This window comes from Syngnathus leptorhynchus, chromosome 13 (genome assembly GCF_054491065.1).
Source record: "Syngnathus leptorhynchus isolate UIUO chromosome 13, UIUO_Slep, whole genome shotgun sequence".
Classification (NCBI taxonomy): Eukaryota; Metazoa; Chordata; class Actinopteri; order Syngnathiformes; family Syngnathidae; genus Syngnathus; species Syngnathus leptorhynchus.
Window position 1 is genome coordinate 5,314,034 of NC_141207.1, and position 20,344 is coordinate 5,334,377.

A 20,344-nucleotide genomic window follows, 5' to 3' on the forward strand; every position below is an offset into this window, starting at 1 on the left:
ACAAACTGAGCATGCGTCATAACTGGTAGGCGGGGATTCGTCGTCACTATCACTTCCGGTTTGTTAAACGAACACGCCCCTTTCTCCAGTAGTATTAGCCTAGCAGCGAGCTAACTCATTCTCATTGACGGCTAACTCTTGTATCAGCATCACCGACCTATTCCCTCATGTTTACCCGCTTCGTCTCATCGCTCCTGCCGCTTCTTGCGCTGGCCGTACCTGCACACACCGACTTCTTCCAGCTTGGCACGCTCTCTAACGCATCCTCGTACTATTTCAACTACATTTACTGCAATATTTGGGAGGGCGACTGTCAACCCCACCAGGACGATGCGACGCAGCAAGGTAAGTGAAGCGAGAAGAAGCAAGGTTTTTTTTAATTCCATAATGATTGGACCCTTTACTTGGACAGTTCCTATCAGGGATCTCTGGGCCAGTTTTCCTCAGGACTACGTGAGCTTACTGTACCGCTGGTACTGCAGCCTTGGTCAGTGCTGCGAGTCCGGAGACTGCAGGGTGACCAATAACATCACTGGTAAATACAATGCTACAATTACCAAACCATGTTAAAGATGCTAAATTGTCTACTTGCCATATGCAATGCTGCTTTTTTACTTCAAACTGCATTTAATGTTTACGAAATGGTTTGGCGCTCACTCACGATTCGTCTTTGAGTTAATACAAACAGAACCAGCTGAATGAGTTCTTATTCATATTCATGTCCCTTTTTGTAGGTTTGGCTCATGATCTTCAGAGCAAGCTGCACGGGCAGCACCTGGCCCAGTCCGTGGTTCTGAAAGCAATCCAGGGTTTCATCAACAATCCCGAGTCCAACAAGCCCTTGACGCTCTCCTTCCACGGCTGGTCGGGTACTGGGAAGAACTTTGTGGCCCGAATGGTGGCGGATAATCTTTATCGCGATGGGGTGAAAAGCGAGTGCGTCCGACTGTTCATCGCCCCGTTCCACTTTCACCATGCCAGCATGGTGGACACGTACAAGGTGAGACGAAAGAGGTGAGGGCTCACTGCCAAGAACATGCCGGTCCAGTTTGATTTTTAATCTACATTGAATGATAAGATATGGACAGGAATCATCAACATCAAACAAGGGAGGTGTTCTTGGAATCTGGCATCAGCTCAACTGGACCACAACAACCGTCATCGGCGTCCAGTGTGCACGAATGTTACACAATCGTGTTACGCTTCAGAATATCGTGTAGCTATTACTACACAGTAGGAGTAGAAAGTCTAAATTCAGATGAGCATTTTAATGACATTGTACTCATGGAGGTCATGATTCTGTAGCTTTTATTCCAAATGAAGGTTTGAATAACTTCAATATAATGGAGTTGATTAAAAAAAATATATATATGAATGAGATCATTGATTCATCAGAAGTCTGAAGTTGTACAACTCCTACTTTACAGGGTCAACTGAGAGAAGCAATCCGGGACACGGTCCTGCGATGTTCCCAGACGCTGTTCATCTTTGACGAAGCCGAGAAACTGCACCCGGGCCTGATTGATGCCATCAAGCCGTACATGGCCCACTACGACAACGTGGACGGGGTTAACTACCGAAAGGCCATCTTCCTCTTCCTCAGGTTCCTACAGGATTTTAAGTATTGCCTACGGGGACTAACATGAATCTAGATTGCTAATTCAAATTTTTGCCCATTTTGTGTAGTAATATTGGAGGAGCAACGATCAATGATGTCGCCCTGGACTTTTGGCACTCGGGTCAGAACCGAGAAGACATTGGGATGGAAGATCTGGAACATCGATTACGATCTGAAACAATGGAAGCCCAAGGTATAAAGAAGTCCCTCCACTGGGAGACTGTTGAAATGGCTTTTTTCAATATAAAAAAAAAATAATAGAACAAAATAATTCATTTGAAAACATTTTGCCCTACCACTAAAGCAACCTAAACAAGTTTCATCTTTCCAGTTTTAATTCATGTTGTCATTGAAAGAATATTCCAAACATTTCCATCTGCGTCCAGGCGGTTTTTCCAGGAGCGAACTGATGTCCGGCCACCTCATCGACTTCTTCGTGCCATTCCTACCTCTGGAGTACCGTCACATCAAGCTGTGCGCGAAGGACGCCTTCGCCGCACGGGGCCTGGAGACCGACGAGGCCACGCTGGACGAGGTGGCCAAGGCCATGCTGTACATCCCTAAGGAGGAGAGACTGTTCTCAGCCCAGGGATGCAAGTCCATTCCTCAGCGGATCAACTTCTTTCTTCCTTAGAAGAAACGGGAGTGTGCAAGCTCACAGGTCACTCACGCAAGATCAGAGCACTTCCCGTGTGAGAAGGGATGAACAAAGTGCCGTGGCGACGATGGAGGACATGCCTCCTTGTTGCAGATGCTTGAGATGAACAACATCACATGGTTGACTACAGTGAGGGAAATCAAAATTGTTAGAAGTGTGTTCACTTCGAAAAAAAAAAAACATTCACATATAGGTGGCAAAAAGATACTTTTGAAATACGGACATAATCCGTCTTTTCATAGCAGTAATTGCACTTTAAAATACGGTTCTCAACACGTGACCTTGCGGGATGCTGCAAAAATTCTATTTGCTGCATTTGCTTATGTGCCATATCCTATCCTATATAAAAATAATCTTAATATCCTTTAGTTTCTTTCCAAGAGAGCAAATTAAAAATACAGCAGGGAACAAAAAGGGATTTCCCCCACTGTATAGACTGCAGAAGTATTGGGACACCATTTGTTTTGCTCCTTTTTATTGGTCATTGTGATATTGTTTAAGTCAATAGAATTGACAATTTATACCAAACCAATTTTCCAGTTTGGTGGGAGTTATTAATGTTCACGTTTCATTTGAGTTAAGACTTTTTGCACCGTATTGTCTAACAACCTTCCACTGATCTTTGTGTTGCACTATTTATTACCCTGTAAAGGGATCAGGATTTAAGTGTTACTATGTACATTTGACTATTGGTGAAGTGAAGCAAAAGGTTAGCAATATTAAATGACCTTTGGTGTTTAAAGTAAATGTACAAGAAGAAACTGAATTGTTATTGAGCAATATAAAGGAAGCGATTAATGTACTGTAATATAATTGTAATCGAAATTGTTTTAATGATTATTTCAAAGCTTTTTTAAGTGTGAAAAATGTTTCGGTCATAGGTTTTATTGTCTTGAGATTCTACGCTTGGAATTTTTGAATATCACATTACACAAAGATTGAAAAATAAAATCCCATTGTTTCTGTTATGTGTCAAAATCAAATGAGTAAATACTTGCATCATCATTATCATAAATAAAGTGATAATTGTGATCACTAACTCCAGTGAGATTATCCTACTGTGTATTAAACTAAAATATGGCTTCATTGTGTTCTACTGCACATTAGTGACTTCCAATCGACTGTGCAATACAGTAAAGACTATTTTACGAAGTACATTCTGTATATTCTTTGTGCGACTTCATGCGAATCAATCGCATCACTTCCATTAATGTACCTCAAACGCATCACTCGTCCTTTGGGTGTGTATTAAGCGAACGCGTGGTCTTCGCCCATTGGCTAAACGCCAGCTCGTCAGTAAATCCGTTCCTTTGATTGGCCGAGAGGGCTCTGACTTCCTGACCGAGTTCCGGTGCCGACAGCCAATCAAGTTGAGACATCTGTTCCCAGCCGAGAGGCAAGAGCCTGCATGATTCTAATAAAACGGCACTAACGGATTCTTGATCGCCGTCGAACATCGTCGAGCGACAGCAGAAATTTCATATTTTTGTGTTCATTTTAGAGATAGTTTGACAAAGTGTATTTTTTTCTCCACCATGACCGCCTTGTCGCTGTTGTTTTTGGCCGTATCGATCGCCTGTGTCCTGGCCGAGTCCACTGTCTATTTCCGAGAGCAATTTGAAGATGGGGGTGAGATTATTTTCCCGATTATTTTAACAACGATCAATTATCTATTATATTAATTATATGTTGTTCGTATACATTATATGCAACTCGATTATATTAGTATCGATGCATGACCATATGGGAACTCAAGTAGCCTGCAATGCAATTCATGCAACGATTGTAGTTTTCAGATGATGAATTTTGCCTAAAATTGGACACCATTGAAGGTTTTGCTTAGTTGTACTTTTAACATTTAGTGTGTGAATCAGCACCAAATTTTATTTGACATCCCCCCCCCCTCCCCCATGTATGGTCAAACCACCTCCCCCTCCCCCTCATGTACGTCCCTCCCTTAGTAATTACTGTACCCCCCCTCAAATCTAAAACAAAATTACATAATTCTCCCAAGTACCACCATCATGACCAACATTTAAATACATGACTGTTGTATATTTGGAATGTTGGAAAGCAGTAAATCAGAATCATTGGAAGGAAATCTGACTTTTTTTGTGTGTTTAGACGCTTGGAAGAGTCGCTGGGAGGAATCCAAGCATAAGACCGACTATGGCAAGTTTGTTCTGACTGCAGGCAAGTTCTACGGTGATGCAGAGAAGGATAAAGGTGAGTGGATTAGTCATGTCAATTTTGAGCTGGGTGATGAATGGATAAAGAAAAATACTCAAATAAAGGCATATTTATTTTACAAGAGGAACCCAGTGAGTTCCCCATCTATTTTTTTTTCTTGTTTTACATATTGTAAGTTTGATTCATTTTTTTTTCCTATAAGTGAAACAACTAAAACTGGACATCAGATTTTTAAAATCTTGCTTAATAAAAATATTCAGGCAAATTCTTTTTTATAATGTAGATTTTTCTCTTAATCCACTTTTTTTGTTTTTCAAATGACTTTATGATATAAAGCAAAGGGCTCAACTTGGAATAAAGACACACAAAGCCATTTGACCCGATCCGATTGAAACAGGTTTGCAAACCAGCCAGGACGCCCGCTTCTACGCGCTGTCGTCCCGCTTCGACGACTTCAGCAACAAAGGTCAACCCCTCGTCGTCCAGTTCACCGTCAAGCACGAACAGAGCATTGACTGCGGCGGCGGCTACGTCAAAGTCTTCCCCTCTGACCTTAAGCAAGAGGAAATGCACGGGGACTCTGTGTACAACATCATGTTTGGTACGGCGGGCTCATCCGGGTCTCCCATCGGGTTGGGTGCAAAACAGACGTGTGACGTCTTCTGTGCGCAGGTCCTGATATTTGCGGACCGGGCACAAAGAAGGTGCACGTGATCTTTAACTACAAGGGCAAGAATCATTTGGTTAACAAAGACATTAGATGCAAGGTGAGTGTTTTGTAACTCTAACCAAATTTGCAACCTTCGTTCTTTATATTTAACTGTGGAAGGTTTCCAGCATACATTTAAAGGTGAATCGTGACTCACATTTTTTTTTTTTTTTTCTCCCTCGCCTGTCAGGATGATGAATTTACTCACTTGTACACGCTGATCGTCAACCCCGACAACACGTACGAGGTGAAGATCGACAATAAGAAGGTTGAATCTGGCAACCTGGAGGACGACTGGGACTTCCTGCCACCAAAGAAGATCAAGGACCCCGAAGCCAAGAAACCAGAGGACTGGGACGACCGGGAGAAGATTCCCGACCCCGAAGATACCAAACCAGAGGCAAGTGCGGGCCCGGCACTTGGAAGAGCACCAGGATGAATTTGACTAACATCATGTTCCCATTTAACAGGACTGGGACAAAGCTGAGAACATTCCTGACCCAGATGCTAAGAAGCCAGACGACTGGGACGATGAGATGGATGGAGAATGGGAACCTCCTATGATCGCTAACCCTGAATACAAGGTACCTGACAGATTGAAACAATGAATCAAGGAACTATCATTCTCATTGGCTGACTCCCATGTCACTCATCATTCCAGGCCCCGCCTTTTAAAGCTACACACGCTGAAAATGTTACACTCAAATAAGTGTCAGTGGACCACGAAATGAGTTTTGATGTGGTTTAATGAACTGTGTGCTGTGTTAAACAGGGCGAATGGAAGCCTAAAGAGATCAGCAACCCCGCCTACAAAGGAAAGTGGATCCATCCCGAGATCGATAACCCGGAGTACACCGCCGATTCCGAGATCTACAAATATGACAGCATTGGCGTGATTGGACTGGACCTGTGGCAGGTAACGTAAGATGCAGAAACTGACATTCGTATTTGAAGTCAGATTTTATTTGAAATGTTGCTTTTGATTGGCGTAGGTCAAATCTGGCACCATCTTTGACAACTTCCTGATCACCAATGACCCAAAACTGGCTGAGGAGGTCGGTGACGACACGTGGGGGAAAACCAAGGTATGTAAACTTTGTTTTCATTGCAACCACATTTTCCACCCTAAATATTACTTTTTTAATTCCCAACCAGGATGCCGAGAAGGAAATGAAGGACACCCAAGATGCGGAGGAACGAAAGCTGCGTGAGGAAGAGGACAAGCAGAGGAAAGATGAGTCGAAGGACGACGACGAGGAGGAGGAGGAGGAAGAAAAGGATGAGGAGGAGGACGAAGATGGCGAGGAGGAGAACGAGGAGGACGAAGAGGAAGAGGATGAAGAGTCCCCCATGAAGGATGAATTATAAACAGTTGAAAGGCAAGGAGCGGACTGTCCAACCACAGAAGACGACTCGCCCAGTGGGTGGAGTCTTGTTTGTTTACAAAAAATGGAGAGTTAAAGATATCATTATTAAATACTACACTATACCATAATAACAATATGACAAAATTGACAACTATGACTGATATTATATAGGAATCACAATTCGAAATTAAGATGTCCCAGTGAATGTCCAGACTAGAAAACCACATTTTAATTTTATTTGTAATTTTTTAATTTGGTAGGAGGTATTTGATTTGCCAAAATCATGGTTGCTAAGAAATGTTGACACATGACAAATCTACTTGTTTAGGTTTTTGTAAAAATTGTTTGTTTACTTCATGTGTTTTGTTTGTCTCGTAATGCTGTTTTTTATTTGATTTTTGTCAATCCCAAATGTCAAAGCGCCTGCTCAAAGGTTCATTTCATCAAAGAAGGGAAGATATGATCTCCAAAGTCTGAATTGTAGGTCCAGTTGGGATGTTAAACTTGTGAGGAAATCCTTTTAAGTGTGTTTGCACTGTATACTTATTTTCACTTTTGTGCACATGAGATGAGTTTCTGAATAATTGTCTTGAAGCACTCCAGCAGCAGGAATGTTTCTGTTCATTTTAAGTTTGTGTGTATGCAGTTAATTTTCCTCATCCCGGATAGCCACTGAAGCTGAACGTTGATCCTTTTTGTAAAAGACAACATTTTGTACTAATACTGCTGGTAATTTAAGTGAAGAGGTTTGTTTGAATGCAGAAGAAAAAATGTTGTGTCCAATAAAAACAACCACAGGAAAATGACCCGAATTATTTTCATATTTTTATATCAAAAATCATCCATTTTTTGACCCCACGGGGGTCGCGGGCATGCTGGAGCCTATCCCAGCTGCCAAAACTCATTCCATTAAAAATTTTATAACATTTCATAACTTTCCACCATTAATATGTTAATTGCAAAAAGGACGAAGCCTGCTCGATGCTGTGCGGCAATTGTGTAAATGGCGGAAGTCAGTGAAGTCGTGCACAGTAGTGGTTTTCAAAATAAGAGCGCTAACAGGAAAAGTAGTGTTTAAATATCAGCCACAATAGCATAATTGCCGGGCTCATTTTTCTATACTTTCTGTCTAAAAAAAAAAAAAACTAAAAAAAAAAACATTTTTTCAGACAACATTTTTCAAATTAGATTTTTTTCATTTCGTTTACTGGATCGTCCATCCGGTTGAGATTTTTACCACATCAATATTTTGTGTATTAAACGTATGTTCAATTATTTAAAAATTCATTCATAAGTATATTTGTATATTTATTTATATGTACGCCTGTGTGCTGATCAGTATCTTTCCGGATATTCGGTTTGCCAGTCGTAGTGGAAATCCACTTCCAGGTTTTCAGACGGCCTACGCGAGTGTGCGTAAGGACAACAGCGCGGCGTGAAGGCAGCAGTGGGAAACAGAAAGACTATGGCCGCCACTCTGACTCTGACTCAGGTAACCACTCTCGTCCAAACTCTTCTGTGACGACAGCCAGCTCTTCGTGTCCGCCGTCTTCTCCGCCGGGAGAGCCTCCGCTAAACGTGCAATATTCCCGCGGACGAAATTGCAATCTCGATCCTACTTTATTGCTCTTTTTTTTTTTTCCGGGGGGGAAGTTTACGGTGCTTTGCTCGTGAGTGGGAAAAGTTTGTGCCTAATCTCTTTGGGGACTGCGTAAGGGCGAGGCTAGCTAGCTAGTCTGCTAGCTAAAAGCTAGTTTGCATGCAGTGTTTTGGATCCGCTTTAAGACAAAAAACGACGTAACCTATTGCAGCTTCCTCATTAGTTTTGTTTGAAAATACCCGTTGTGACAGAGCACTTGTTTTTCCCTGCATACTAATTTTCCTCCAAGTAGCGTGAACGTAACATGTGTTGGGGCTGCTATGGACTGTCATTTTCTGGACCATCAACGTCTATGCTTCTGTTATTGAAGTCCAAAGACGACAATATCAGTCAATAACAAACTAAACGATCTACTTTTGAACACAACATAATTTATGATTACGATTTGGAGTGAACGTCATCCAGACTTGGCACCTTCTAACTTTTCAGTAGGTTTTGACTGCAAAGCACTTGAGCTGTCAAAAAGTCTTGTTACAGGTGTCACGACGAGGTGTTACCCGATCCTCTGTTGCCTCTAACAACACTTGAGTGGGTTCTTTGCAACAGTCGTCTGGGTAGTCAGAAAACAATCTAACAATGTGCAGCCACTCATATTTCCCCTTAGATCAGATTGTGGTTTGTAATGACTAAATATACATTAAAAAAAAAAAATCATTAACGTGTAGTGAAGTGTACTGGAGGTGTGGACATCATTGACAGCTCAGTCAAGATCAAATGGACACACTGGTACAATGACTACACTGTTTGCAGCCACAATTAGTTCCAGGCACACAATTGTGTGTGAAAAAAAAAAAAAAAAACAGGCTTGGCATAAAGAGATAAGTGTGTGTGTGGCAAGTTGTCCAACTGTCAATTGATAGTTGCTAACGTTAAAAGTGGTCAAGCAAACACCACTTTGAGATCCAGCAGATTTTTGCCGTACTCGAGCGATTTTTTTATCCAATTGTGCAAGGCGCTCATTACGCAAGCTGTTATGTTGTTCCTCGCTGCACCTGCTCCTTTTTTTTTTCGAGAACATCAACACATGGGCTATATGAAGAAGGAAGTGCTGACTGTCTTCCTCTTTGGCCCAGTTGTGGACGGTCAGCTATACTAAAAATGCAAATTGGCTAGTTTAGGGAGGATATGACATCAATTTGCACTTTTGGAAATGCTTTTGAAACGGATATGAATTGATGTGGTCCTGAATAAAGATTGTCTTCTCTTTCCTCAACAGCTCTCCAGTGGAAATCCCATTTACGACAAATACTATCGACAGGTATGTGGCAGTGTAAAGGTCCTATTTTATAACGACCACGAAATTAATTCAAAATAAAAAAGCAATCTATTGAGCTGTACAAAATTCTATCGTTACAAACATCCTTTCAGAATATTTTTTTCACAGCTCCGGTATTGAATTTCTTTGATTGTGCACTGGTACCCATTGTTGTGACTGGCGGGTGCACGTTCTAGAGGTACACTCGCTTCATTTCTACTCTGATCATATTGCAATGACCTCCAGTAATCGCTTTTCCCGCACAGGAAGTCAGACTATGAATTAATAATGCATCGCTCAGCCTGACGTGTCATGATGGGCCAGTTGCGGTCATCGTGAACTGAGAATGCTGATTTGGTTTTATTGTTACTATTGATTAAAATGCTTCAAGTTTCTCAAAGTATATATTTTTTTTCACCATTTAATTTCAAATATTGCGTTTTTTTTTTTTTTTTTTTTAACGACTGTGGCGGACCATGATGATGCATAATGGATGATAAAATTGGCTGTTGTGTGCCTGCAGGTGGATCCCCGAGGCAGCGGGAGAGTGGCGGCAGCTGACGCAGCTCTGTTTCTGAAGCGGTCGGGCCTGCCTGATTTGGTTCTGGGCAAGGTAAGGCAAGCCCGAAAGCGACGATGCTATCTGGCCTCACTGCGTGATGTCGATGGATGACAATTGTCCTTCACAGATTTGGGATCTGTCGGACTCTGAACGGAAGGGCTCTCTCAACAAACAGGTAGCCCAGTGGAGGATGATTAAAATATGTGTTTATTACAAAATAATTGACTTGATGTTGCCGTTCAAACCTCCACAGCAATTTTACATCGCACTACGCTTGGTGGCTTGTGCTCAGAATGGCCTGGAGGTGGCACTCAAGAGCCTTAATGTGGCTGGTCCGGCCCCCAAATTTGTAAGTCAGTTGCTTTGCTTCCGCCAAACATGAATGTCCAGATGATGGCGCTATGTTCAAATTAAAGTTGGTATTATTTGATGAAAGAAAATTGTGTTTGTTCCCAGCAGGACACAAGCAGCCCACTGTCAGTCGGGGGCTTAACCACTGATCTTCCCTGGGTTGTCAAGGTGATGCCTTTAGACATTCTTGGTTTATGAACAATAAAGATTTGGGCCTATAACAAATACACAACATACCATTTTTACGTCATCTTTTTTTTTTTATTGTTCTTTCAGCCTGAAGAAAAGTTGAAGTTTGACTCCATCTTTGAGAGCCTCGGTCCAGTCGGTGGGCTGCTAACAGGAGATAAAGTCAAGCCCGTCCTGCTCAACTCCAAACTGCCAGTCGACATTTTGGGCCGGGTATGAGCCTCTTAGGAAATGTGCTTTTTGAAATTGAGCAATCTTCCCAATTTAGTCATTTGACGAGTCGAAATATCAGCAAGCGCTGCAGCGAGTAAAACAAACAAAAAAATTTTTGAATGTTTGGTGACACATGAGGTTTTTGAGGAAGTGGATGTGAGTCAGATGTTATATCCTACACACATTTGTAATCATACGTAACATTTGAAACAAATCATTTCTTTGTGTCGAAGGTGTGGGAACTCAGTGACATCGACAGAGACGGCATGTTGGACAAAGATGAATTCTCTGTGGTAAGAAATGAGCCTTAGTCCAATGTATTTTTTATTTTTTTTTTTCCCCCCTCTTCCCCCGATCTTCAATGTATTTTATCGCCAGGCCATGTATCTGGTGTACCGAGCCCTGGAAGGAGAAACTGTTCCCATCTCTCTCCCGCCTCCCCTGGTTCCACCCTCCAAGAGAAAAAAGCCCTCGGTGCCTCCCTCGGTGCCTCCCGCGATGCCCTTGTTACCCTCGCCCCCCTCCGCCAAGACCATGCCCCTCCCCCCTAAACCCGCCCCAGCTCTCGCCCCGACGCCAGCAGCCGCCCCCGTGAGTACGCTCCCGGTCCGTTACAGCTTTGTTTTCTCTCAAGCGCTTGAAAAAAAATGATTTCAAACTGGATCGTGCAGTGCGTTTTTCAAAAGAACAAGACCAAAGGGAATGTGAAGGTAAATGAACCATAGCGTTGGAGTCTGCAATTCGGTCGTTTGAGTTTTTCTTTTTGTCACTTGAGTTGTTGTTTCCGTCTCATTATTTTTTTTTTTTGGGCCTCTGCGCAGTGGGTGGTGTCGCCGGCGGATAAAGCCAAATATGACGAACTCTTCAGCAAGACAGACGGAGACACGGACGGCTTGGTGTCCGGACCTGAAGTCCGAGATATTTTTCTCAAAACGGGGCTTCCTTCTGCCACCCTCGCACGCATTTGGTAAGAAACAAAAAATGCTTTTGAATTTGGATCTTGTGAAAAAAAAAGAATGTAAAAGCTCGGTGGGCTACTTTAAAAGACCTGAGCGCACCCACACTGTTGTGTGTCGAGATCCGGAAACATTCGGGGGCTTATCGATTTTCCCCTAATTAGCGTCTGTCTGCTCTGTGGCATAATCTGCAAATACCATCGCAATTGGCCGCGGCCCGAGGCGTCGATCGTTAAGTCTGTTGCGTAACCTGCCCTTCCCTCAGGGAGCTTTGTGACATTGGCGACATTGGAAAACTGACCCGAGAGCAGTTCGCCCTGGCGCTCCATTTGATCAATCAGAAGTTGACAAGAGGTCTGGATCCTCCGCAAAGCCTTTCCCCGGAGATGATTCCTCCTTCTGATAGACTAAACATCAAACAGGTGAGAATTGCACACACCACGGATTGTTGGATTTCCCCCAAAAAAGCCAATAAACGTTTTTTTCTTAGAATATCCGCTTTCCACATTTATTTTGCTCATACTTCTTTTCCCCTTTGCTGTCATTGCAAGCGTTTTCTTTCTCCTTCTCTTTCTGCACATTTTTCCTCCCATGCGGACCGAAACGCCCCCTTGAGTGAGTTTGCGCTGTCCATTTCATTCCTCTGTGCCAACTCACTTCCATTTTCCCATCCTCTACATAATAGTTTCCGGAAAATTGATATCAATTTAGTGCAAATGTGGAGATTGATGTTTTTTTTGTTTTTTTTTTATCTGTTTAGATGCCGGTTCTAAAACTACATATGTTTTTGTCTTGTGCAACTTTTCATCAGTGAGCTCATCAGCATTCCTTTATTTGTTCGTACAGTTCTGCGACTTGCTCGTCGCTATGTTATCTCAGTATCAGTGTTCTCATCCGTGAACTCTTTTCCTCCATTTCACTCATCTCTGTGCTTCATTTGCTCCAGAACAATATGGCCAACCTGGCAGCTGACTTCTCTGCCATCAAGGAGCTGGACTCTCTTAGTAACGAAATTGTCGAACTACAAAGGTAAAGTAAAAGTCATGCAGGTTATGTTTTGGAGAGTGCTAAGTTGTTCAGTCATCATCATGTCAAACTGTTTGATTTTTAAACATGCAAATTCGGCACCTCCTCCCCTCATAGTACGTAGCGTTTCACCTGACTGCATGATCTCCTCTGACCACTAGAGGGCAGTGTTTTCCATGAATTGACCCACACAACTTCACTGACAATAATGACTTGGTAATAAGTAGTCGCAGGGATTCTTGTGGGAAAAAAATAGAATTTTATATACTATATTGACAACTATATTGTAATAATGAATAGCAAGAAGAAGCAAGAGTAGCATTAATGAAGCACTGTTGGAGGCGCTGAGGCAGAAAGAAAAGGATGTAGGCTGTTGCTTTCTCGCTTCCTCCCTCACGGCAGCCATCTGCTTCTCATCTCCCACGTACATGACAGATCAAGCACAAACTCGCTTTATCGCAGCGGCATCCGAGTGTCAGCCTTATTTCATTCGCACATTTCTTTAAATTGAGGATCATGCTTGTCCAGGGAGAGCGAGAGGTTGCGGCGGAGGACCGAGCTGAAGCGGGCTCAGCCGAGGGCTGGCTGTGGCCTTTCGGCCTTGGAATGATATCTTCTTTGTTCTCGGCGGCTAAATGTTCGTATCTGTTGTGCCGGAATCCCAGGGAGAAGACTACGGTGGAAGAGGAGATTAAGGAGAAGGAGGCGGCCATTAGCGAACGCAGCAACGAGGTCCAAGTAAGACCAATTTATTGACCTGAGTTGAAAGTTTGTTTTGATATCCTAATTGTTGGAGCTGTTAGTACTGCTGCAGGCTAGTTTAGCATAACATACTAGGCAAGGCAGTGCAGATTTCAAATGGATTTTTTTTTTTTTTTTTAGCTAAAACAGTTTATTTCAGACTTGTACATTTTTCTGTTAAAAAAAAAAAAAAAACACACACGACTGTTTAGCTAAGGCTTTAGATTTTGATTTCTCGGAGTTTGTTATCATGAAAGTTGGTGTGAAAGTCCCTTTTGCCATTTCCGTTCAACAGATGAGTCACATCAAGTGTCAACTGAAATCTAACTGAAAATATGAGCGGTTTTGCATTTTGTTATTGTGCTGGTAGTATGGCAGACATTTGCAGAATCTGTGGCATTGAGGTCACAAACTGTAACATTTTTTTTATTTTTTTTAATCATTTTCTATCTGGTTAAATGTAACAAGTACCGCAAATTTTACATTGTCACTCTCACTTTTTTTTTTTCAAATTTTTTGCGTATTCAAGTTGCCTATTTACTTACACAATGACACCACCGTGTTTTCTACAGGACCTTCAGGGTGAGGTGGCAAGAGAAAGCGAGGCACTGCAGCAGCTTCAGACTCAGCGTCAGAAGGTCCAGGAGGTTTTGGACGAGCTGGACCAACAGAAGGCCTCACTGGAGGAGCAACTGACCCACATTCGCCAGCAGACCAGCCAAGAGAGCCAACTGGTAGGTTTGGCAGAAGTCACCTCCTTGAAAACAACAATGTTACAAAATATTATTACCGATTCGTGTTTTCCTGTCCGTCAGATTACATCGCTGCAGTCGGAGCACGAGGATCAGGAGCAGAGGATATGTCAGTACGAGGAGGAGCTGGTCCAGGCTCGAGAGGAGCTTCTGGCTCTGCAGGAGGAGAGCAGGAAACTGCAGGAGAAGGTCCAAGCTGCACAGGAACAGCTCACACCTCTGCAGGAATCTGTGCGGGACTCCTTCACGCAAGTTGCACAGGTGAGATTGAAACAACACAATCAATATTGGTCTTCACTCTTAATGTTCTATCGCTGTTCAGGTCCAACACAAACTAAATTACCTTCAGGTGGAGGAAAGGTCAATGGCAGCCCAGCTGACCTGGAAGAGAGCTTTGGAAGACGACTCTCCCGTCATGGTCAACGGATCGGCCGGGCCCACGCCAGAGCTCCCTCGCAGGGACCTCTTCCAGCAGGACCTCTACCAGGAGGAGCAACCTAAAGAGCAAACGGAAGAAGAACCATCCGCTGCCTCATATCCGCCAAAAGAACTCTCAGAACAAACAGAGAAAGGAATGAAGGAAGAAAAAGAGGACGAGAAGGAGCAAGAGAGCCCCGACACTCCAGAAGAGGAAAAAGTGAAGCCTGATCCTCTGGATCATCTCTATACCCGCTTAGTCGCTTCTGAGAAGTACACAAATCTGCCCACGCTTGTCAAGCTGCAGGAGAAAACTGTAAATGTACGTATGAAATAAGAGACAGTCAAACATTCCGAATGTTTACGTAACACACCTTCTTTTGTGACATCTCCAGGAACACAATAACCCTTCACCTGATGTCTCCTCAGAGGCCCGAGATGATGCGGCAGAGTCGCCTAAAGCAAGCCCACCCAAGGTAAAAGACTTTGAATCATTTCAATGCTTCATTTTCAATATTTTTCAAATCCTGCAAGGCGTCCGTCTTTGCCTTAACCAACAGAGGGCGCTCTTGATTCATTCAAGTTTTATAGAACTGGAGCCAGAGGAAGAGAGCCAAGTTTGATGCTGAATGTTTCTGTCAATCGGAGTAAACCAAAGTCAGCACTTTTCAACAGGTGTCATCACCTGAGCCGGAGGTCAAACAGGAACCTGCCGCTTCATCAGAAGTCATCCCGTCTTTGCTACCAGCACAAGCGCTTCCTCCTCGCGCCGTTCCCGGCCAGCCACCGTTGCCCGAGATGGACTTCTTCCACACGGACCCGTTTACAGAGCGTGAGTCCAATCAGATCTATGCCAAGGTGGGCATTTGTTGTCTTGTGATGCCACAGGTTTAAAAATGTGACTTTTGTGTTTGTAGATGATCCTTTTAAAGATGACCCATTTGGAAAAGTGGTTGCCGCTGGTAGGTTTGAGAAAACAAACACCACACATGGTAATTAGCATTTATAAGGACTGGGTGATTATTGTTTTAAAATAAAAAGAAACAAATTTTGATTTGTCTTTTAAATCTTTTTTCCCCCCCAATTACAACTTGCATCATACTCCACATAAATAATAATATATTTGATTTTTTTTTTTTTCCCCAGATCCATTTGGAGGCGATCCTTTCAAAGGCTCAGACCCTTTCGCTGCAGATCATTTCTTCACACAGACGGCTAGTAGCCATTTTTCTCCAGACGACCCATTCTCAAGCTCTTCCGACCCATTCGGTCGCACTACAGTTGCTCCAGAACCCGATTTGTTTGCCAGCAAGCGCAACGATCCCGCCCCGACGGAAGCGGACCCTTTCACCTCACAGCCAACCAATCCAACCGCACCGGCCGCAGATCCCTTCAACTCCACAGGCAAAGACGCAGCCGAATCAAACCCCTTCCCTCAAGCCATCAACGCCAGCGGCGAAGCTGATCCGTTTGGTTCTCAGTACACAGGGACAGATCCGTTTAGTACCTCTCCACCCAACGCCGGTCTGGCTTTGGTGAGTCCACTCTGAGACACCGAAAGACACTAACTCACAGCTTGATTTAACATTTCCTGTTTTTAGAAGGACACCGCTGCAGCCAATGATCCTTTCGCTCCAGGCGGTACCACAGTGAGCACCACCTCGGACCCAGGTAGGACCTTTTCATATGCTGCGGCGGGTACGGTACAGCGAAAATGTCGCTCATCTAAATGTGCTCTTTGCGACTATAGATCCATTTGCTGCTGTATTTGGGAATGAATCGTTCGGAGGAGGCTTTGCTGACTTCAGTGCCCTAACAAAGGTAAAGGGATGAAGTTTAAAATGTCATGTCAAAGGAATAGCTCAAATATTCTTTTGAAATATTGTTGCTGTGTCGTTGTATCACTATTAGTGAACATATTATGCACAGTATGAAAGTACCTTGCGCGCTCGGTTTTGGGAAATGTGTCATAAGTCTGAACAGAGTGAAACTGAGAATAATGTGACTGATTCGGAAAATGAATCATTTAAAAACTCCTAAGCTTGTTGTGTGTGTGTGGGTTTGTTTTTTTTTTTTTTTTTAATGTTTCAGTCAAACGGCGTCGATCAATTTGGCATCAACAACAAGAACTTGTTCCAGGACGACAGCCAGCCCGCCAACGCGGACGTTCCCCCGGCGCTGCCTCCCAAAACGGGTACGCCGACGAGACCGCCACCTCCACCTCCAGGTCAGTACAGAGTTTTTCATGAGGCAATTTGTCATGGAAAATTTCAATAAGCTGTTATTTCAAATAAAAAGATGCATATTAAATTGCATGGCCCAAAAGATTATTAGCCAAAATATTCCATCCCTTGTGGAAAAGCAACGATAATGTAATTGCGCCACTGAAAACGTTTCTTGGTCATCGCAGGTAAGAGAGCCTCCCTCTCCAGAACCGAGTCGTCGGACTCCTTCCACCGGCGCGGTCACTTCCCTACGCAGACCTCGGGCGAGTTCTCCTCCTCTTCCTCCTCCTCCTCCTCCCTGCCTGCCAAGGATCCCGTAGCCGATCCCTTCGCCCCTTCTTCCCCTCCTCGGCAACACTTACCGGAAGCTGACCGATTTGCCAGCTTTGACAAAGTGAGCACAACTCCGCCACCCTCTTCCTCACCCCCACCTGACTAGATACACGCCCCCCCCCCCCCCCCCCACATGTTCTTATTTTACTTGCTTTTCACTCAGGCAAGCAGAGCCACTCTCAATCCCTCCATCCACATTTATCTAATAGTTTGATTAAAACATAAAAAACTCTTAAATGAATGCCTCAACGTAGAAATAGGTGCTAATTGCCGTTTCGCTCATTGTAAGAACTTTTTCTCTGACCGACCTACGATTGGACGCGATAATAACGACATTACGGCCCAACACTGCATGTCTTGCACGTTTTGTTCCACGTGACAGTTAGAATCAAATTTCATTAACAGCTTTCTTCCAACAGAGTCATTTCACGCAACTTTCAATTCCCCAATTATTTGACACTATTTTTTTTTTTTTTTTTAAAGGTCTTATTGGAACAGTGTGCAATGTGGGATGCATGACTTTTGCATAACATTTCTACCACCCCTTTCTCAGATCACACGATCATACCCGCATGACCCCTGCACGCCTTTCATTGTGTAGCTAGTGCTTTCCCCGTGTGTGTGTGTGTTGTCTCTGTCCTTAAATTTTATGTTGTCGAAGACGTTGAATAAAGAGTTAAATCAAGGGCGCCATTTTGGATTTCTGTGCTTCCATCTGCATGCAACTGCATGAGCTTTTTACCGCTTGATTGTGGGCCAAATTATTTATTTATTTTATACCACGAAATGAAACATTGTATTAAACACTGTGCCTCAGTTAATGTCTGTTAAAATAAACACCTCACCCCAAATACACTGACACCTCTAGGTATCTGTACTTCCCTTTAAGTCAGCCGTGTTGTCGCCATCTAGTCAGGCAACCATGAATACAAATAATAATATATCGCAACAGGACTGTTTTCAGAAATTATTTAAAAAAAAACACAAATTCTTTGTCTATTTTCTGAACTGTAATCTTTTATAAAAATCCCCATTCTGTTTTGTGCTAGTGTCACACAATTTTAAGATGGTCACTCCTCTTCATCTTAGATTCACTTAAGTTGATTTGCATGACTATTTTTATTTTCCTTCTGCATCACATGTGCCAACCGTGACAATGCATGTTTCCATTTTTAAACTTTATTATGCATTATCCATCCAAAGGGTTCTCTTCTCGCATGCTAAGTATACACCCGCTGGACACTTAATTAGCTCCAACTATATCATCCAATTTGATCGCAAACAATAACCCACCTGCAAATATTACAAGAAAAAGAAATGTTCTCAATGCAAGCAGTGCAAACAGTGTCCTTTAACAGTTTCAAATTCATCTGAAGCAGTTGTGATGTGTTGACACGAGAAAAAAACAAAAACCTGTTGGAATCATTTCAGTCACATCACGACCCTAACTAGCACGATTCCTCTTTTTGTGACAGTACCCAACGGAAGAGGACATGATCGAGTGGGCAAAGCGCGAGAGCGAGCGCGAGGAGAAAGAGCGTCTGGCCAGGCTCACCCAGCAGGAACAAGAAGACCTGGAGTTGGCCATCGCTCTCAGCAAGTCTGAACTCTTCTGAGGGGCTTCTTCTCCCTCGTCCATCGCACTCCGCTCGAAAAACCCCGCCTCTATTTTTTTTTTTCTCCTTAGCCCGGCACAGCCACACGTGGCCTGTTTGAAGCACCAAAGCGTCATGGGGACCCTGTAGGACTAATTCAGCGTGTTCTTGGACTAAAGCAATGTTGTCCTCCAGACTCTTTTTTTTTTCCATCCTGTTGTGAGGATGAACAGGGAAAACAGTGATTTTGAGAGTCATGACCTTTTATGACCTACTCCAGAATGTAACTTATTCTAAACCTGCACTTACACTTATAGAGCTTTATCCACTAATCTAACCCACTACGATCCATTTCGGACTAGCTCTCGCTCGTTATGTGAAGAATATTAGCAGTCCAAATGTCATCCAATTGAAATGTAGCCGCCATCATGACTGAATTTGATTTTTTTTATTTCCCCCGCACCTACACTAGACGACGACAAGCAGATGTGAAGTGCATGCCAGGCTCTTATTAAAAAAGAGAATTATCAAGCCACGTTCGGCCTGTTAGCCCAGCATGGTTTGTCAGAGAAAAGCATGAAACAAACTGCATCCAGATAATGATTGTGTACTTAATAAGCATTAAGATTCAAAATGAATCTCTTTATATTTCCAGATGTAAACTAAATGTAACATTCTACAAACTATATCATTTTTTGGGGGGCTTTTTCAATACTGTAATAACTTGAATTTTGGTTTATTTTTCCAAAGATGTCAGTTAAAAGGGAAGTCATTCTCAAAATGTTCTTTGTAATATGTTCTGTCTAGCTCAACTCGTCGAATCACAGTGTTGTAATTAATGTTACGTTTGCGGAATATGAATTAAACAGGCAAAATCTAACTGGTTTTCCCCCATCAAGGGGCGGCCATTTTGCCACTTGCTGTGGTTGGAAAATTACATCACAGTTTTCAGGTGTCAGGTCACAACCAATCATAGCTCACCAGTTTTCTGAAGCTGAGCCATGATTGGTTGTGACGACTATGATGTCATAATCAGTCGACAGCAAGTGGCAAAATTGCCGCATAACTCATATTCCACAAATGCAATATGAATCAGAAAGTTGTGTTTAGACTCATAAAGCCACGTACAACATATTAATGGAAAGAAAATTTGGGGGTTGACTTCCCCTTTAAGGGCCCAAGGTTGTTGCCACAGTTGGGTCGTGCTCTCCAAGCCCCCCTCTACATGCCTGCATTTGCGGACTCCTTCCTAACTTTGTACAGCAAAACAGAACAAATAAATGCATAGATCATGAAATGTACACAATCCATTCTCTTTATTTTGACAGCTGAAAAATGGGAAATGAACAAGCCCTCTTAATAATAATGCTCTCCACTTACAGATCTTATTTGAATAATGTATGATGAGAGGATGATTTTCAATAAAGGAGCAAAACGAAGCCTCTTATACGGTAACTTCCTCTTTTGCCTTCCTCCTCGAACTGTTTGTAGTCTTGATATAATTTCCTCTTTACATGCGGTGATTCC

At 43.0% G+C, this 20,344-nt stretch overlaps 3 protein-coding genes across 8 annotated transcripts; all 3 read left to right on the forward strand.

The window, feature by feature from the left end:
• Positions 1–97: 97 nt before the first annotated feature.
• Positions 98–3,315, forward strand: tor3a (torsin family 3, member A). Its single transcript, XM_085928126.1, has 6 exons — positions 98–345; positions 413–535; positions 735–1,000; positions 1,428–1,603; positions 1,687–1,811; positions 2,005–3,315. The coding sequence occupies exons 1-6, from the start codon at positions 168–170 to the stop codon at positions 2,250–2,252; spliced, it is 1,116 nt and encodes a 371-aa protein (XP_085784252.1). The 5' UTR covers positions 98–167; the 3' UTR covers positions 2,253–3,315.
• Positions 3,316–3,649: 334 nt separating this feature from the next.
• On the forward strand, positions 3,650–7,348 carry LOC147047096 (calreticulin-like). The gene is made up of 9 exons (XM_085928375.1): positions 3,650–3,905; positions 4,401–4,502; positions 4,864–5,067; positions 5,139–5,233; positions 5,366–5,575; positions 5,646–5,759; positions 5,948–6,091; positions 6,168–6,260; positions 6,331–7,348. Exons 1-9 carry the CDS (start codon positions 3,812–3,814, stop codon positions 6,541–6,543), a joined length of 1,269 nt encoding a protein of 422 aa, XP_085784501.1. The 5' UTR covers positions 3,650–3,811; the 3' UTR covers positions 6,544–7,348.
• Positions 7,349–7,714: 366 nt separating this feature from the next.
• Positions 7,715–20,123, forward strand: eps15 (epidermal growth factor receptor pathway substrate 15). Of its 6 annotated transcripts, none has more exons than XM_085928067.1 (25): positions 7,715–7,804; positions 7,909–8,034; positions 9,419–9,460; positions 9,981–10,070; positions 10,147–10,194; positions 10,273–10,368; positions 10,476–10,538; positions 10,647–10,772; positions 11,006–11,065; positions 11,151–11,363; positions 11,594–11,739; positions 11,994–12,150; positions 12,675–12,757; positions 13,420–13,492; positions 14,068–14,508; positions 14,570–14,986; positions 15,060–15,140; positions 15,340–15,496; positions 15,582–15,626; positions 15,811–16,199; positions 16,266–16,335; positions 16,415–16,485; positions 16,756–16,891; positions 17,075–17,283; positions 18,698–20,123. In XM_085928067.1, exons 2-25 carry the CDS (start codon positions 8,008–8,010, stop codon positions 18,836–18,838), a joined length of 3,381 nt encoding a protein of 1,126 aa, XP_085784193.1. In that variant the 5' UTR covers positions 7,715–7,804; positions 7,909–8,007; the 3' UTR covers positions 18,839–20,123. The 6 variants fall into 6 exon arrangements, with proteins under 6 accessions (XP_085784193.1, XP_085784194.1, XP_085784198.1 ...); XM_085928068.1 differs by lacking the exon at positions 7,715–7,804 and having other exon boundaries at positions 7,887–8,034; positions 14,068–14,229; positions 14,311–14,508; positions 15,582–15,656; XM_085928072.1 differs by lacking the exon at positions 7,715–7,804 and having other exon boundaries at positions 7,887–8,034; positions 14,068–14,229; positions 14,311–14,508.
• The last annotated feature ends 221 nt before the right edge of the window (positions 20,124–20,344 follow it).

What these genes read in the sequence shown, in the direction of transcription:
- LOC147047096 (XM_085928375.1), top strand. Translation starts at nt 3,812, where the DNA reads ATGACCGCCTTGTCGCTGTTGTTTTTGGCCGTATCGATCGCCTGTGTC. An exon ending in AGAGCAATTTGAAGATGGGG is followed by an intron (nt 3,906 to 4,400) that starts GTGAGATTATTT and finishes TTGTGTGTTTAG; the next exon opens with ACGCTTGGAAGAGTCGCTGG. An exon ending in ACAAAGACATTAGATGCAAG is followed by an intron (nt 5,234 to 5,365) that starts GTGAGTGTTTTG and finishes CTCGCCTGTCAG; the next exon opens with GATGATGAATTTACTCACTT.
- eps15 (XM_085928067.1), top strand. Translation starts at nt 8,008, where the DNA reads ATGGCCGCCACTCTGACTCTGACTCAG. An exon ending in ATCTTCCCTGGGTTGTCAAG is followed by an intron (nt 10,539 to 10,646) that starts GTGATGCCTTTA and finishes TTGTTCTTTCAG; the next exon opens with CCTGAAGAAAAGTTGAAGTT. An exon ending in CCAACGCCGGTCTGGCTTTG is followed by an intron (nt 16,200 to 16,265) that starts GTGAGTCCACTC and finishes TCCTGTTTTTAG; the next exon opens with AAGGACACCGCTGCAGCCAA.
- tor3a (XM_085928126.1), top strand. Translation starts at nt 168, where the DNA reads ATGTTTACCCGCTTCGTCTCATCGCTCCTGCCGCTTCTTGCGCTGGCC. An exon ending in GCATGGTGGACACGTACAAG is followed by an intron (nt 1,001 to 1,427) that starts GTGAGACGAAAG and finishes CCTACTTTACAG; the next exon opens with GGTCAACTGAGAGAAGCAAT. An exon ending in GCCATCTTCCTCTTCCTCAG is followed by an intron (nt 1,604 to 1,686) that starts GTTCCTACAGGA and finishes CATTTTGTGTAG; the next exon opens with TAATATTGGAGGAGCAACGA.